This window comes from Bos indicus x Bos taurus, chromosome 10, assembly GCF_003369695.1.
Source record: "Bos indicus x Bos taurus breed Angus x Brahman F1 hybrid chromosome 10, Bos_hybrid_MaternalHap_v2.0, whole genome shotgun sequence".
In the NCBI taxonomy this organism is placed as follows: Eukaryota; Metazoa; Chordata; class Mammalia; order Artiodactyla; family Bovidae; genus Bos; species Bos indicus x Bos taurus.
The window spans coordinates 13,095,313-13,113,494 of NC_040085.1; the positions used below are offsets into that span (position 1 = coordinate 13,095,313).

The 18,182-nt window shown below is 38.4% G+C and overlaps 1 protein-coding gene across 5 annotated transcripts in view; it reads left to right on the plus strand.

Annotated features, from left to right (window-relative positions):
- Positions 1-395: 395 nt before the first annotated feature.
- BBS4 (Bardet-Biedl syndrome 4) overlaps positions 396-18,182 on the plus strand; it is a 46,172-nt gene continuing 28,385 nt past the window's right edge. Inside the window, exons 1-2 of one of the 5 annotated variants that reach the window (XM_027553151.1) lie at positions 396-639; positions 8,534-8,585. In XM_027553151.1, coding sequence (XP_027408952.1) covers positions 616-639; positions 8,534-8,585 — 76 coding nt within the window. In that variant the 5' untranslated portion in view covers positions 396-615. Of the gene's footprint in view, positions 640-8,533; positions 8,586-18,182 lie in introns of those variants that run through there. The other 4 variants (XM_027553152.1, XM_027553154.1, XM_027553156.1 and 1 more) reach the window with 4 other exon arrangements.

Genomic DNA, 18,182 nt, shown 5'->3' on the forward strand with positions numbered 1-18,182 from the left:
GCTTTCTTAAGAAATCTCCTAATTTTTAAGTTTCCGATCAATACAAGACTGCATTCAAATACAGCCCACCGGCAGGATTTGCAACCTCTAGCATAAACAGAAGTGGGAAGCTGATGAGGCGGGTAATACCTTAGCTGGATAAAGACAGCCAAGAAAACTACGAATTTTTACGTAAGGCGAAAATGAGGTTCTCAGCCGTAGGGTCTGTAGGGTCTGGGCTTGGGAGCCGGGACTCCCAGAAGGCGGCTTGAAATAAACGCTGGGTGGCGTCAAAGCTGGGCAGGGCCAGGAGTGGCTGTACCCAGCGCTGTCGGGGGTTTCTCAAGGAACGTCCACACAGGGGCGTGAAGGCGGTAGGGGCTGGCCGGGACGAAGGCGACGACTGGCTGCGCATCGCCTCACTGGCTCCTTTAGAGCCAAGTGGACCGAACGGAAACGCTCGACCCGTTCCGACATTGTAGAAGATCCTCAACCTCCCAGGCAAACCCTTCTGCTCGGCGATCTACTTCTTTCCCTGTTCGGCCCCTCCCCTCTTCCCCAGTCCTACGAGTTCCGTTTGCCTGGTCGTCTGGGAAACCGTCAACTTCCGGCCTCGCAGCGGTGGGCGGAGCTAAGATGGCTGAAGAGAAACTGTCTGCGGTGAGTTTCGAGATTCTGTTTCGTGTGTGGGCCTCCGGCCGGGGTTGCGGTTGGGCAGGGTCGGGCCGGGTCGGGCCGGGCTGAGCAGAGCGGAGAGGCGGGTAGGCGGGTGGCCTGTGTCCCACGTAGCGGCCGCTGGAGAAATGCGGGGCTGGGCCGGACCACCTCGGGTCGGGCCGGGTGACGCGGTCGGGTTCCGGGGAACTGCTCGGCCTGGGTCCCGGCTGAGATCTTTCCAGTTACTGGGCCTGTGCTAGGACTGGGGTTGCTCTTGGAGTGCCCCGGACAGAGAAGTGAGGTTTTCATCAGAAAAGGCTTTTTTACTCGCCCCATGCTTTCTGTCTTACGAGGTTAGGGAAGGAAGCACTCTCACCTGTGCAGACATTTCCTGTTAATCTCTGGATTAGGCAGTGAGGCAAATCCTGAAAGCTTTCTAGTGCGTGTGAGTCGGGACCGTGGTTTGGCAAATATAGGAATTCAACTGGTCTGAGTTAAGCGTTGATTAAATTCCACGAAACTGCTAATACAGAGTAACTCAGTTGAATTCAGGATGACCCAGTAGTAGTTATTTTGGAGGCGTAAATTCACAATTGGCTCTAATTTCTATCGAGTTCCAAGTGTGAAGCTTTGTTTCCCTTGTTTTAATGTTAAATTTCCAAGCATGTTCTGCGGATTTGTTAAAATGACTTATTTGTTGTTTTAGTGGCTAAGTCGTGTCCAACTTTTTTGTGACCCCACCCGGAATTTATTGTCCTTTTTAAAAATATAGGAGGCAAAATAGCAGTCTTTGACAGACTGTTTTATGCCTTAGTTTTGGCTGCTGAGGAGCACGGCCAGTAATACCTGTCGGGGGTTTGTTTGTTTTCTGGTCTGTCTTCAGAGAAATCACATTATTTTAGTGTAATGAGAAAACTCTGTATACAAACCATGAGGCCCAAAGCAATTTATTAAGCTACGAATTAAAAACAAAATTAAAAGCGTTATTAATGTTCTTAGAATTTAGACATTGAAAACATATGATAACTTAAGCTGCATAATCTTAAGTGTCAGGTATACAGGGCAACATGACATTGCTGCAAATATAGCTTATTCTTCAGTGCTCATTGTAGGTGTGGGTCGGTATTCATGAACAGAATATGAGTGTGATGGCAGAATTGTCCTATACTTTTGAATCCCTGGTAGTGTATTAAAGAGAATGGTTTATTTTGATATGATTTAGCACTTTGGCTGCAAGTTAATCATTTTCATTATTATCAAATTTATTGCTAGCAGTGTTACATTTATAATAACTCATCTTTCAGGTTAGGGCTGAATGGAAATTTGAATTTCTCCCCTTTTTGGAAATTATATGGCATCTTGTAATAGAATTAAAAGGACCTAGCCATGCCACCGGAGAAGGCAGTGGCACCCCACTCCAGTACTTTTTGCCTGGAAAATCCCATGGATGGAGGAGCCTGGTAGGCTGCAGTCCATGGGGTCGCTAGAGTTGGACACGACTGAGCTACTTCACTTTTCATTCTTCACTTTCATGTACTAGAGAAGGAAATGGCAACCCACTCCAGTGTTCTTGCCTGGAAAATCCCAGGGACGGGGAAGCCTGGTGGGCTGCTGTCTATGGGGTCGCACAGAGTTGGACACAACTGAAGCGACTTAGCATCAGCAGCAGCAGCAGCCATGCCACTCCACCTGTATCATATTGAAATAAAAGCAAACCATAAGCACCTGGTCCACTGGTGTTCCTTGCAGTACTGTTTATAGTGGCAAAAAGCTGGAAACAGTGAATTCCCATTAGCAGGGTAATGGATGACTTCTGATATTCCCATACCAAGGAATATTATGCAGCCATTAAAAAGAATGTCCAAACTATATATTGTTGATGTGGAGGGATTTCTGTGGTGTACATTTAAGTAAAAACTAGTTGTGGAGTGGGGTGTTAAAGAAAATTCAGAGTAAATTTTAAAAATTATATTGGGTTTATTCAGTGATATAGCATCCAGTCTAGGAGACAAAAAGGAGCTCTGAGGAGCTGTACAAAATAAAATACTTATAGGCAAAAGGGAGCAGGAACAAGGAAGTTATAGACAAAAGGAGGGTTGGTTATGGCAAGGTGCACTTTCCTTCAGGGGATGGCAGAGGTCTGTCAGTTATAGTATACAACTAGTGCTGATCAGAGGACTCCTGATTGATTTAAGATTCCATTTCTGGGAGAGCTGAAACTAAGCTTCGATTTGGTGACTTGGGGCTTAGCAGACAAACATGACTCCATGTTGGGCCTGTTGTTAACAGGGATATTTTGTGTGATGTTAATTTGTGATGCAAAGGAAAAACGTGTAGATCTGTAGATATGCGTTTATAGAGGAGGAAAGAAGACGAAAAGACTTAAAATTCAGAATTTTGAACACATTTGTAAGGAAAAATCTAAGAATTCTACAGCAAAGACCTTGAGGCTAGGAGACATCCCAGCAAAATGAAGTATGACTAGTCCAGTGTGGGACACAGAGAAATTCTAATATGCTACTGAAACTACTGAGGATTATTACTTGTTCCTTAGGAGAACTGGGGACTGATATTTCTGTCTTATTTAAGAATATATAATAGTTTAGAGAGCTTAACGAAACAAGTGAATAACTGGTTTCCTTGCTTTATACCTAAAAACATTTTTATAACTCCCTAATTCCTGTTTTGTTTTTTTTTTGGTGTGTTTGTGTAAATACCCATCATTCTTCCTGTAAATTACAAGATTAAACCTTTCAGAACAGAAAGCAAGAATTACTAGTTGCTACTACTTGCTCAAATATAGTGCATAGCATATATCATCTAACATGAATGTTAGATGAATACATAATCATAGAGCTACTTAAAGATGAAGAAGGAATCAAAAAAAAGTAAGGAACTTACTATATATATCTCCCAGTTATGAATGAGATTGAATGGGCTAAGAGAATCCTTTGTATTGTAGAATGTCCTGGAAGATCTTTTGAGAAAGAGACTCCTCAAAAAATTGTAATTTATTTTAATTCTACTTTGTGCAGAAAGAAGCACTGCTGATTCATGAAAGGGCTTTCTGACTATTTAAGACTCTCTAATTAATATGTTCCCCAAAGTTAAAAAAGTCCCATTTCGATAAAAAAAATTCGGGGTTCTTTAGCCAGCTTTGTTGAGGTATAATACGCATACCATAAAATTTACCTATTTTAAGTGTACAGTTTGATCAGTTTTAGTATATATAGTTGCACAGCTGTCACTACCATTCACTTATGTCCATCTCTCAAGAAAGTTCCCTTAAGACCTAACTACAGGTATACTCCTAACGCCAGCACATGGCTAATCTGCTTTCTGTCTGCACAGTTTTGCTTTTTCTACAGTTTCATGTAATGGAATCATTTAGCATGTATTTTGAGGTTCATTCATATTGTATGTAATAACAGTAAAAGTTTGTAACTTTTTATTTCTAAGCAGAATTGATGGATATTTAGATTGTTTCCTGTTTTTGGCTATTTGAATAATGTCACTATGACTATTGGCATACAAGTCTTGGCATGCCTGTGTTTTCATTTCTCTAGGAGAGTAATTGCTATGTTATTTGGTAAGCTTATGCTTTAAAAAGAAACAAAACCTAAAACTGTTTCCTTAAGTGGCTAAACTATACTATTTAACATTTCTATGAGCAGTGTATGAGGAATTCAGTTTTTTCACATCCTTGCTAACACTTGGTATTGTCAACCTTTTTGAATTTAGCTCATCTAGTGGATGTGTAGTAGTGGTTATTGTGATTTTAATTTGTATTTCCCTAATGAATAATGGTATTGAATACTTTTTTATGTGCTTATTCATCCATATCTTTTTTAAGTGTCTCTACAAGTCTTTTGCCCATTTAAAAATGGATTGTTTCATTAGTTAAGATTTCTATGTTTGTTCTATCAAGATAATAAAATAACTAAAAGAACATTATAAATTCTTTTTTATTTTGAGGTCTTTTTTGGTTGTTCTGAAAGAATAAAAGGTTATTAAAAGTTTTAAAGAGCAGTGCTATTGGTCTTTGAATACAGTGGGGATTGGGGCACTTATTGTCTGCACAATTGAAAATCTAAGTCTAATTTACAGTGGCCCTGTCTATCCCTAGCTCCCTTGCATCTGTAGACTTAACCAGTCTTGGGATATGTTTATATTTTTACTACTGAAATATACTCAAAATTTTTACTAAAAATATTCAATATATATAAATATTAAGTATTTAATATATAAATTATACACAAGTTTAAATATTAAGTTTAATATTTTTATTATTGAAAAAAATCTGTATATAAGTGGACCCTCAGAATTCAAACCCTTGTTGTTTAAATGTCAACTCTATAATGAAAACTTATACTTCACATGTTAAGAAATGAGTCATTAAAAACAAACTTACCTAAATGTCTCTTTCCTGCTGCATTTTCCTCTTTTTTTTTTTTTTACCAGAAATGATCTCATTCCTTAATTTTATGTTATTCTTTGGTTTTAAGTATAGCTTTTATCATACTTAATATCTTTAAATAATATATTGATTTTTTTTAAAAAATTAATGTTTCTTCATTTTTTAAAGCTATGAGGTATCTTCTTACAGGGAAATGCTACAATTTGTCCATTCTGTTAGATAGAGATTTGGGTTATTTCTGATTTTTTTCACCTTTATTGAGGTATAATTGACAAATAAAATTTTTACGTATTTATAATATACAACGTGATGATTTCATATACACACACACACACAGTGAAAGGATTCTCATCATTGAGTTAATTAACACACCCATCACCTGTTTTGTGTATGAGGACAGTTAAATTCTATTCTCTTGGCAAATTTCAGTTATTCAGTACAGTGTTATTAAATATAGTCACCATGTTATGCATTAGATCCTTAGACCATATTCATCCTGTAACACCTGGCAAGCACTTTTTTACTTTCTGTTTCTGTGAGTTCAATGTTTTGTTTTTTTTTCCCTTCTGGTTTTTAATTAAAAGAAAAAAAAAATGCTGCTGTGAACAGGGCCAGGACTAGGGCAAGGCAACTTAAGTACTAAGGATGCAAAATTTATTAGTATCTCAGACCTGGCTATGAACACTTTTATATATGTCTCCTGATGTAAGAGTTCCCCCCAGAGTATTCCTAGAAATGGATTGATTGCTGGTTTATGGGCTACATCCATCTTTAACTTTATAGCTTATGGGAAATTTTGAGATGATTGTAGCTATTGATGCTTGTACCACCAGTTCTCATTGCTCACATCCGTGTTATATTTACAGCTTTAAATTCTGTCAACATGGTGGATATGAAATCTTAAACGAGAGTAATTTACATTTCCCTGATTAGTATTAGTATTGTTGGTTGTCTCCATTTCCTTTTCTCTGCAATGCCTAGGTCTTGTGTTTTATTTAATTTTCTACCTCAATATTTGTTTTTCTTACTGACTTGTAATACCTACAGTTACTGCCTGTTACTTGTCTTTTTTGGCTTTGTTTTGTATTGCATATATCTTCCCTCAGTCTTCATTCTTTGCTTCCTTTTTGGAACAGAAGCTATTATTTTTTGGCTGTGCTGTGCAGCTCAAGAGGTCTTATTTAGTTCCCTGACTGGGGCTGAACCTGAGGCCTCAGCACTGAAATCACCAAGCCCTAACCACTGGACTACTAGAGAAGTCCCCAGAAGTTATTAATTGCAATGTAGTTGAATGTTTATGTCTTTTCTTAATTGATTTATGCTTTTATATCTTGTTGAAGACTTCCCTACCCTATGTATTTTTTTTTAAAGGCTTTAAAATTTGCCCTTTCCACATTAGTTTTCAATCTGTTTTGTTTTCGTTTTCCTAATGAAGCTTTTTTCTTGAAGTCTCTTTTGTCTAAATGTTAATATTGCTACTTTCTCCTTTTGCTTCTGTATTTTTGGCGTATGTGTTCTCCCTTTTACTTTGTTTTCCTTTGCCCTTTTGTTTTAGATGTTTCTTTATACAAAATAGCGTATATCTAGATTAAAAACAAAACAATTCTGGCAATCTGTCTTTTAACTAGAGAATTTCATTTTTTTCTCCTATTCTGACTTTCATCTTCCTTAACAAAGTACTCAGATTTTTTAAATAATATATATTTAACTTAAAGTTCATATTTAAACCTGAATAATATAGGGATCATCAAATGTTTTATTACCCATTGCTTTCTGCCAATTATGCCATTGTTCAGTTTTTTAGTTTTTGTATATCTCAGTTCAGCCCCACAAATTATACTTTTTGTTTGTTTTATGCAGTAAGTAGATGCTTATACTTCCATATTTTACCAGTTCCTTTAGTTGTTCTACTCCTTGCTTCTGAGATTATTTTCCTTTTTCCTAATGTATGTTCATTAACAATTTATTTAGGCATTATAAAAACTTAAATTTTGTCTGAAAGACTTAAATTTTGCCGTTCTTGAATGTTAGTTTTGATTGGTGTAAAAGTTCAGGTTGGGAGTTGAGAAACTGTTTTTTAGGGGGCCAGTTGTAAATATTTTGAGCTTCATGGGCCATATATTCTCTGTCACAAGTAAGTCAATTGTGCACTTATAGTGGAGATCATTCATAGGGAATATGTAAACATGTGAGTGTAACTGTTTTGATAACATTTTGGTTGTAGACACTGAAATTTGAATTTTATATAATTTTCATGTGTTCTAAAATATTAAAATTGTTTTTAATATGAAAAATGTAAAAATCATTCTTAGCTTGCAGGCCATATAGCAATAGGCTGGATTTGACCTGTGAGCCATAGTTTGCTGATCTCATGTCTAGGTTAGTATTCACTTTACTTAGTACTTTACTCTTGGGTAAGGTACTAATTCTAATTATTCTTAGAATGTCAATGATATCTTCTGTTTTTAATTGTTGAGAAGTCACCTGTCAGTCTAATTGTCGTTTTGTTGCAGATAATCTGGTGATACGTTTTTTCCTTTGGCTGGTTTTAAGAACTTATTGTCATTGGCGAGGTCCTATGATGTATCTAAGTGTGGATTTATTTTCATTTAACTTGGTTAGAATTGGTTGAGCATCCAGAATCTAAAGATTCACATGTCTCATTACTTCTGGAAATTTTCAGCCATTATTTTTGCTTATGTACAACATGCATGCATGCTGTCGTTTCAGTCATGTCCGACTCTGTGCGACCCTCTGAACTGCAGCCTGCCAGGCTCCTCTGTCCATGGGATTCTCCAGCCAAGAATACTGGAGTGGGTGGCCATGGCCTCCTGCAGGGATTGTTCCTAACCCAGATTGAGCCTGCATCTCTTACTTATACCTTGCATCAGCAGGCAGGTTCTTTACCGCTAGTGCCACTCGGGAAGCTTCTTACACACAACATGGGAGGCAGATTAAAAAAAAAAATTCATTTGAAGATTTTCTGCCAAGTTATAGTATAAAATAGTGTGTCTATGATATTAAATAATGGCTTTGTAAAAATACTCCATCCTAGAATTGAGTGCTCGATCATCTCTGTGTAGATGACTTTATAGGCTTCCTCTTATCAAAATTGTGATTTTTTTGGTTTTGGTGCAAATCAGTATAGCATTGAGTGTAATACTAATATGTTTTATAATACTAATATGTCTAAGAACTTAACACATTTATTTGTATACTTTATATCATGCATTACAGTTCTGTATAATAAATGCACATTGTAATATATACAATAAATATGCATTATGCATTATTAATAATTGGGACAGCAAAAGTGCAACTTGACATTTGGTTTTTAAACCATATTCAAAATAATTCTTTGTACTTTTATGCAGTTAATAGATTACTTGCATGATTGGAGAGCTGATGATTTTTATTTGAATGCTTCTTTAAGCTAGCAAGATTTATGGTGGTACTTTAACATAGGCTTCTTCATTTCAGAGAACTCAGCTTCCTGTGTCTGCTGAATCTCAAAAACCCGTGCTGAAAAAAGGTCTGTATATAATTTCATTGCGTCTGTATATTTGCACAGATTTTTCTGTCTTATTGATTCTATTCTGCCATATCTAGCTTTCATTTTGTGAAGTTGTTAGATATTAGGGGATTGATTTTACCTAAAAGTATGTTTAAATGGGGTTTTATTTTAATATATAAATGTGTACTAACTTTCTACTTGTGGAAAAACCACTATAAAGTTCCTGTAGTATAGATCAGGCCTCAAATAATCTCATGTATATGTGTGTTGAATAAGTGTGAGGTTTTATAAAAAGTCTGGGAAGCCTAACTTGGTGAGGACTCAGCGCTTTCACTGCCAGGGGCCCAGGTTAGATCCCTGATCGGGGTAAGATGCTGTGAGATGCAGCAAAAAATAAAATTAATTAATTTAAAAAATAAAATCCAATTGAGGTACGTACTGTATAGAGGAATAAGATTTCTTCATTTGTTAACCTAGGAAATCTTAGGAGGGTTTGCATCCTGTTTGTCAGTGACTATACTGGCTCTTCCTCCACGTTCACCCAGTTTTAAAGGACTGGGTGTCTTATCTACTTCCTAGGCCTTAGACTATACCTGAACTTTTTGTTTAGCAGGAGAGACCATCTGTTTTATTGTTTATTCATTTATTTATTATCTGCTAGATGAGGAAACATGGAAGGGGTGTGCGTTGCCCAGGGTCTTGTGTGTTGCTCTTGTTTGCATACCTGAGTTACAGTCACCAGGCTATATGCCGTTTTGCAGCATGCGTTCTCCTGTTGTTTGCTCAGAGTTTTGATTTTGTTAATAAAGTGTTTACTTGGGGCATTTCTGTTTCTGTTATTCTTTGAAATTATAATACAAGTTGTTGGAAAATATTAACTTTCAGGAATTTATTTTCAAAGGGTTTTTTTTTTTTTTTTTTGGAAAACAGTTTTCACTGAAAGAACAGTACATCTACAATGTAGATTATTTGTGAAATTTAGATGAATTCTGCCAATGTCTAACATCATTGCTAATTTTTTTTTTTATATTTGTGTGTATTTATTTGGCTGGACTGGGTCTTAGTTGTGGCATGCAGGATCTATAGTTCTGGCATGTGGGATCCAGTTCCCTGACCAGGGATCAAAGGGCCCCTGCATTTGGGAGCAGGGAATCTTACCCACTGGACCACCAGGGAAGTCCCCACTGCTAATATTTTAAACACCATTTCTGGACATGAGCATCTTCTTGCTGTGATATCTGTTCATTTAATCAGTAGGGTGATTTGGGACTTGTGGTATTGTAATCATCCCTCCAGTATTCTTTCCATACTTCCTCCAGGGTCATGTCGTGTGGTTCAGTTGACTTCCAGTCCAGGAAAATTGTAATTAGTATACACCAATCAAGAATTGGCCCATGCCCAATTCAGGCTAATGAGATGAAAAGTTTATAGCTATTGGGAAAGGGACATATTGACAAGTATGCTAAAAAATTAAGCAGTGCCATAGTGCCCTTTGGGAGAAGGCAATGGCACCCCACTCCAGTACTCTTGCCTGGAAAATCCCATGGACGGAGGAGTCTGGTAGGCTGCAGTCCATGGGGTCGCTAAGAGTTAGACATGACTGAGCGACTTCACTTTCACTTTTCACTTTCATGCATTGGAGAAGGAAATGGCAACCCACTCCAGTGTTCTTGCCTGGAGAATCCCATGGACGGAGAAGCCTGGTGGGCTGCAGTCCATGGGGTCGCACAGAGTCGGACACGACTGAAGCGACTTGGCAGCAGCATAGTGCCCTTTCCAATCAGTTCTTCCTCCCTTCCCCACTGCAGAGCAACCACTTTCTGGTTTCTGGTATTAAAGTTTAGTTTTTCCTGTTCTTGAACCCCTCATACCTGTGAGTACTGAGCAGGTTCCAAGACCAGTGAGTGATAGGTATTTGGAATGCACAGATAAATAGGGCATGGATTCTGCCCTCAGGGAATTGACAGTCTTCAGGGCATAGGGAATATAAGCAAATAATTAAAGTGCAGTGTGTATTCCCTAGGCCCATCCTTCTGAAGGTTAAACATATCCAGTTTCAGCTCTTCCATGTGGGAGTTTAGAACTCTTTTGCCATTATTGCTTTGGCTCTATAGTGAAATTTGTTGGCCATCTTGGAAGTAGAGCGTTTAGAACTAAATAGAATATTCCAGGTATGATGTGAACAGGGCCAAGTGAAATGTCTGGAAGATAAAATCTGTTGATTTGGATCTTTCTGTTAATCAGCTAAGATTGCTTTGCCTTTGGGCAATCATTTTACACATTTGCAATACCATTGTATTGCATAGTGTCAGAGGTGTGATTCATATATAAATATAGTTCAGTTCAATTCAGTCACTCAGTCGTGTCTGACTCTTTGCAACCCCATGAACTGCCGCACGCCAGGCCTCCCTGTCCATCACCAACTCCTGGAGTCCACTCAAACCCATGTCCATTGAGTTGATGATGCCATCCAACCATCTCATCCTCTGTCGTCCCCTTCTCCTCCTGCCCTCAGTCTTTCCCAGCATCAGGGTCTTTTCCAGTGAGTCAGCTCTTCACATCAGGTGGTCAAAGTATTGGCGTTTCAGCTTCAACATTAGTCCTTCCAATGAACTCCCAGGACTGATCTCCTTTAGGATGGACTGGTTGGATCTCCTTGCAGTCCAAGGGACTCTCGAGAGTCTTCTCCAACACCACAGTTCAAAAGCATCAATTCTTCGGCGCTCAGCTTTCTTTATAGTCCAACTCTCATATCCATACATGACTACTGGAAAAACCATAACCTTGACTAGATGGACCTTTGTTGGCAAAGTGATGTCTCTGCTTTTTAATATTGCTGTCTAGGTTGATCATAACTTTCCTTCCAAAGAGTAAGCATCTTTTAATTTCTAATGAGAAAATCAGCATAAGCTTATAGAAATTTGGAAAACATAGGGAAGTATAAAGAAAACAGGGAAAAAAATCAGCCCTAAGGATTAGTGAACTTTGACAAATTAAAAATCAGGGTAGTATTTTGAACAGAAAGCTTCCATATTTCACTGTGCAATCTTTAGATGTCTCACAGATGGCCAGCAGGCACATGTTAAGATGCTCCTAATTACTAATTATTAGAGAAATGCAAATCAAAACTATGAGGTACTGCCTCACACTGATCAGAGTCTTCATCATTAAAAAGCCTACAAATAGTAAATCCTGGAGAGAGTGTGGAGAAAAGGGAGCCCTCTTACACTGTTGGTGGGAATGTAAATTGGTGCAGCCACTATGGAATACAGTACGGAGGTTCCTCAAAAAAACTAAAAATGGAGTTGCCATATAATCAAGCAGTTCCATTCCTGGGCATATACATAGACAAAACTCTTAATTCAAAAAGATACACGCTTCCCTGTGTTCATAGCAGCACTATTTACCAAGCCAAGACATGTAACGAACCTAAATGTTATTGACAGATGACTGAATAAAGATGTTGTGTGTGTGTGTACATATATATATGTGTACACACACACAGAAAATTACCAGCCATTAAAAAGAATGAGATAATGCAGCAACATGGGTGGACCTAGAGATTGTCATACTAAACGAAGTAAGTCAGGAAGAGAAAGACTAACACCATATGATATCACACATGTGAAATCTAAAATATGGCACGAATGGATGTGTCTATGAAACAGAAGCGTACTCACAGACACAGAACAGACTTGTGGTTGCCAAGGGGCAGGGAAGTGAGGGAGGGAAGTATTGGGCATTGGAATAAGCAGATGCAGACTACAATATACAGGATGGATAGACAACAAGGCTCTACTGTATAGCATAGGGAACTAGATTCAGTATGCTATGATAAAGGTTTATAGTATATTGAAAATCTAGTATTTTGTTGAAATAGTATGTAACATAGTATATGAAATGGTATATATTTAGCATATGAAGCAGTATATATCATAGCATATTGAAAATCTAGTATAAACAAAATCATAGTACTTTGTTCAAAATCATGGTAACGGTTTATCACAGTATATTGATTTAGTTCCCTGCGCTATACAGTAGAACCCTGTTTATCCATCCTGTATATAATAGTTTGCATCTGCTAGTTCCAGACTCCCAATACTTCCCTCCCTCACTTCCCTGCCCCTTGGCAACCACAAGTCTGTTCTCTGTGTCTGTGAGAGCACTTCCCTGGTGGCTCAGCTGGTAAAGAATCTGCCTGCAATGTGGGAGACCTGGGTTCAATCCCTGGGTTGGAAAGATTCCCTGGAGAAGGGAATGGCTACCTGCTCCAGTATTCTGGCCTGGAGAATTCCATGGACTGTGTAGTCTATGGGGTTGCAAAGAATCGGACATAACTGAGCGACTTTCACTAAGGTTTCACGTGATAAACCATTATGGAAAAGAATATGAAAAAGAATAGATAGATATAGATGAGTCATTTTGCTGTATAGCAGAAATTAACATTGTAAATCAACTATACTTCAATAAGAGGCTTTCCACATGGCACAGTGGTAAAGAATCCACCTGCCAGTGCAGGAGATGCAAGATAAGTGGATTTGATCCCCAGGTGAGGAAGATCCCTTGGAGTAGGAACTGGGAACCCACTCCAGTATTCTTGCCTGGAAAATTCCATGGACAGAGGAGACTGGCAGGCTACAGTCCATGAGGTTGCAAAGAATCAGACATGACAGCACACACACATACTTCAATAAAATTGTAAAAATCCTAAATATCTTTTTAATCTCTAGATTTTCTCAATCTTGATACTATTGACTTTTTGGTCAAGATAATTGTTTGTTGGGGGAGCTGTCCTGCATATTGCAAGATGGCCACTGCATTCTTTATCTCTACTTAGTAGATGTTAGTAGCACCCAGTTGTGACAACCAGAAATGTCTCCAGATATTTCCAAATGTTCCCTAGGGTACAGAATTGCTCCTGATTGAGAACCACTGCTGTAGTTAAAGAGTATGATACTTCAGTAGAAGGTAGACTGTAGGAAGTTGGTAAGTTTATCATGGGGACTTCACACTTAAGTTGAAATAACAGGCAGAGAGACTTTATTTGAACAAGCAGCAGCCATGGCATTTTAACCAAGAAGTTCTGAGTCTGGGTTTGGATGTTGTCTCCCACACCCTTCCCTCCTCAGCTTGAGAGGCCAATATCCTAGCTTGACTCCAGTCTTAAGGGTAGTGAGTGCCAGCTCACTGGAGGGGATAAACAACTTTTTATTTGGGATTCTTATCTAAATATATTAGGACTTTTTCAACAACAAGCAACTTATTTGGAATTGTTTACAGAACTACTTGATGGTTCTGAGAAAAAGTATCCTACGTGGGGCTACTTACATCCTCTTCATTTCCCTCCCATGATATGACCTCAGATAACTCAGAAAACTTTCTTCTGGCTTTCAGTTGAGGTGAGTTAACTGATTTACTTCATGGGCTTATTTGCTTCCTTAAAGGAGTCTTCACTGAAGACCTTACTCATTTTGGAGTGGCTGCATAGGCTAGGATGAATTTAATTTACAATCTGAGACAATCTATTTACTATGTGAGAAACTTGGTCTCAGCTTGTGGTTTGCTTTTAAAGTATTTTTTAATAAATGAAGTTTTAAGAAATTGTGGCAAAACACACATAACATTTGCTTCTTTAATCATTTAAAAGTACAATGCTGTGGCATTGGTGGCATTCACCATGTTGTGCAACCATCACCATCATCTATTTTCAAAACTTTCTTAGCACCCCAAACAAATTCTCTAACCATTAAATACAAACTCTCCATCTCCCCTCACCTCTAGCCTCTGGTATCCTCTATTGGTTTGGCCAAAAAGTTCCTCTGGCTTTTACATTTTTCATTTTCACCGAGAACTTTATTAAACAACGTATTCACTGTTTTGTTCCACTATCTTCTGCCATTTTTCAGGCAACTTCATAATTTCATCTTCCCAAAACTTTTTATCTTTTTGAGCAAAGAACTGTTCCAGGTACCTTTTACAGTCTTCCAGGAAATTGAAATTTTTTCCATTGAGAAACTTCTGTGAAGACTGAAATAAATGGAAATCCAAAGGTGCAATGTCTGGTGAATATGGTGGATGATTCAGAGCTTCTCAGCCAAGCCATGACAGTTTTTGCCTGGTCATCAAAGAAACATACAGTCTTGCTTTATCCTGTTGGAAGATTATGCATTTTCTAGTGATTAATTCTGGAGACTTTTCAAGTGCTGCCTTCATTTGGTCTAATTGGGAGCAGTACTTGTTGGAATTCATCATTTGGTTTTCCAGAAGGAGCTTATAAATAGAGGACTCGCTTCCAGTTCCACCATACAACATATCACCTTCTTTGGATGAAGACTGGCCTTTGGTCTGGTTGTTGGTGGTTGATTGCACTTGCCCCATGATCTCTTCCATTCCATGTTATTGTACAGTATCCACTTTTTGTTGCTTGTCATATTCGTTTTAAAAATGGAAAGTTTCCATTATGTTTAAGTAGAGAATCACAAATGGAAATACAGTCAGTTTTTTTCACTTAACTTATGGGGAACCCAAGCATCAAAGTGATTAACATAACCAAGTTGGCGCAGATGATTTTCATTGCTTGACGTGGATATTTTGAGTATGTCAGCTATCTCCTACGTGGTATAGATATGATTGTTCTCAATGTCTTGATTTGATCACTGTCAACTTCAATTGGTATATCCAACTGAGCATCATCTATCGAGAAATCTACAGCATGAAACTTTGCAAACCATTTTGACATGTTTGATTTAGTCATCTTCTTCATACACTGCACAAACCTTTTTTTTTTGCGTTTTAGTTGTGTTTTTACCTTTCTTGAAATAATAAAGCATAATATGCCAAAAATGTTGCCTTTTTATCTTCCATCTTTAGTATTAAAGTGGCTACAGAAAAATTCACCAATTTTGATAAATTTAAAAAATGCATGCTGATATGACAGTTGTCACAATAGAATCTAACAGAACTGTTCTGAATGACGTTAAAGACAACTAAGTGCAACTAGCGCCATCATACAGAAAAAACCAAGTGAACTTTTCAAGCCAAGCCAATACTGTCTCTGTGAATTTGTATATTCTCGATAGTGCATTCATATATACAGAATTATGCAACATTTATCCTATTGTTTCTGACTTATTTCACTTAGCATATTTTCAAGATTCATCTGTGTTATAGCCTGTTGAACAGATTTCATTACTTTTTAAGGCTAAATAATATTCTGTTGTTTGTACACACAGTAAATATTTTGTATATCCAGTTATCTGTTGATGGACTTACGGGTTGTTTCTACCTTTTCACTATTGTCAGTATCACTGCCATGAATGTTGATGTATAAATAAATACATTTGAGTACCTACTTTTTTTATGTTTTTTTCTAGGACTTCGCTTTTTATTGAATATGTTACATAAGAGATTTAGTCAAAAAGCTCATGTTGTCGCCGGACTCCTCTTGTTCTTCTTTCTTTGCCTTCCACTTCTCAACTGGAGAGCAATGGTGGAGGGGCAGGACTTCCTGGTAGGGCAGATCCATCAGCCCCCACATTGCAGATGAGGCTTCCCGTGTTGACAAGGCTGGAGCCCTGCCGGAAGTGTTCGGCATTTCTGTTAGTTTTAATGAGAACATTGATCTGTCCCTCTGTGACTGAATGTCACCTCATTGTGGTGTGGGGTGAGGCCAGTAGATGAAGATGAAAGTGCCCAGTTAGTGGCTGACTGCCCACCTCACTGCTGTTCAGGGCCTCATTGCAATGTGGCCTTAACTTCCTTGGAAGCATTTTAGCAGCACTGTAGAAAGGGGCTCCCTGCTTTCAGCTGTTTTGGGTATATACTCTGAAGTGGAATTGCTGGCTCCACTTAATGACGTAATTTTACTTGATTATTTTGAGGAATAGTGTTAACTTCTAATTTAAATAGAAGGTACTATATAGAACTTTTATTTTTCCCCGATGATAGTAAAATCTACAAATTTTAGGTGCCCAGTTTTTGAATTTTGACAAATAACATATGTAGTCATCAGCTAGGATGAGTTAAATATTTTTATCACCCAGAAAGTTTCTTCCAGCCCCTTCCCAGTCAGTCCTTCCTTCAGTTCCCTAGAGGGAACCATTGTTCTGATTTCTGTCCCTGAAAGTAAATTTTGTCTGTCTGTGCTTGAACTTCTTGTCATGAAGTCATACAGCAGTGCATCTTTTGATCAGTTTTTTTTTTTTTTTTTTTTACAACTCGGTTACAGTTCAGAGTTTTATTTGGCAAGCAAAGGATAGTACACCCTCGAGGTGTGAGAGTGGGCCGGCCCCAAAGGAGAGGCCTCAATCCATCTTGCTTCTCTTTTTATACGTTTTGTCTTCTCCTTGCTGAGCCTGCTCTATGTAAATTGGGCTAGCCAAGAAGGGGGTGTGTTTGTTTCACCTGAAGTTCTCACTCTGGTCCACGGATTTTCTATTGTTCCATTTTCAGAGGCTTTTCCCTTTCTTTGTCTTTTAGCCACTGCCATTTTTTACTCCTTTTTTGATCAGAAGTTTTAATTTTGATGAAGGGTGATTTATTAATTTTTTTCTTTATGGTTAATGCTTTTTGTGTCTTGTCTAGGAGGTTATGACCCTTACCCTCAGACTGAGTTGTGTGCCCCCACCTCGTCTGCATTGGTATTGCAGAAATTAATCTTTTTGGTTGAGGGGGTGTTTAATTTGATCCTTGACACTTTTATTAACATATACCATATATACAGAAAAGTACATGTTATAATTGTACAGCTTAATACGTTTTTACAAAGTGAACATATCCATGTACTCACCATCTTTTTTTAAACATAAAACCAATGTATGTATTTATTTTTAATTCATTGATTATTTTATTTTTGGCTGTACTGGATCTTCATTGCTTTGTGCAGGCTTTCTCTGGTTGAGGGGAGCTGTTCTTCCTTGTGTGTGGGCTTCTCACTGCAGTGATTTCTCGTATTGTGGAGCTCCGGCTCTAGGGCGAGTGGGCTCAGTAGTTACAGCACACAGATTGAGTTGCTCCACCACATGTGGAATTTTCCTGGACTAGGGATCAAGTCTGTGTTCTCTGTATTGCCAGGCGGATTTTCTTATCCACTGTGCCACCAAGGAAGTCCTTGTACTCACCATCTTGATTAAATTATAGAACATCGTCAACATCTCAGAGGCCTCCCTCATACCCCCTGCTGCTGCTGCTGCTAAGTTGCTTCAGTCGTGTCCGACTCTGCGTGACCCCATAGACAGCAGCCCACCAGGCCCCGCCGTCCCTGGGATTCTTCAGGCAAGAACACTGGAGTGGGTTGCCATTTCCTTCTCCAACGCATGAAAGTGAAAAGTGAAAGTGAAGTCGCTCAGTCAGAGCGACTCTTAGCGACCCCATGGACTTCAGCCCACCAGACTCCTCCACCCATGGGGTTTTCCAGGCAGGATACCCCCTACCAGTCATTAACTACTCCTCTCAAAGATGGTTACTTAGGTATTTAGGGTTTTACCTACTTTTGAACTTTATATAAGTGGATGGAATCATTCAGTGTATACATTTCAGTATCTGACTTTTTTGCTCAAAATTATCTTTTTGGTATTCATGTATCTTGTTGCATGCAATAATGGCTGTTTTTTCCAT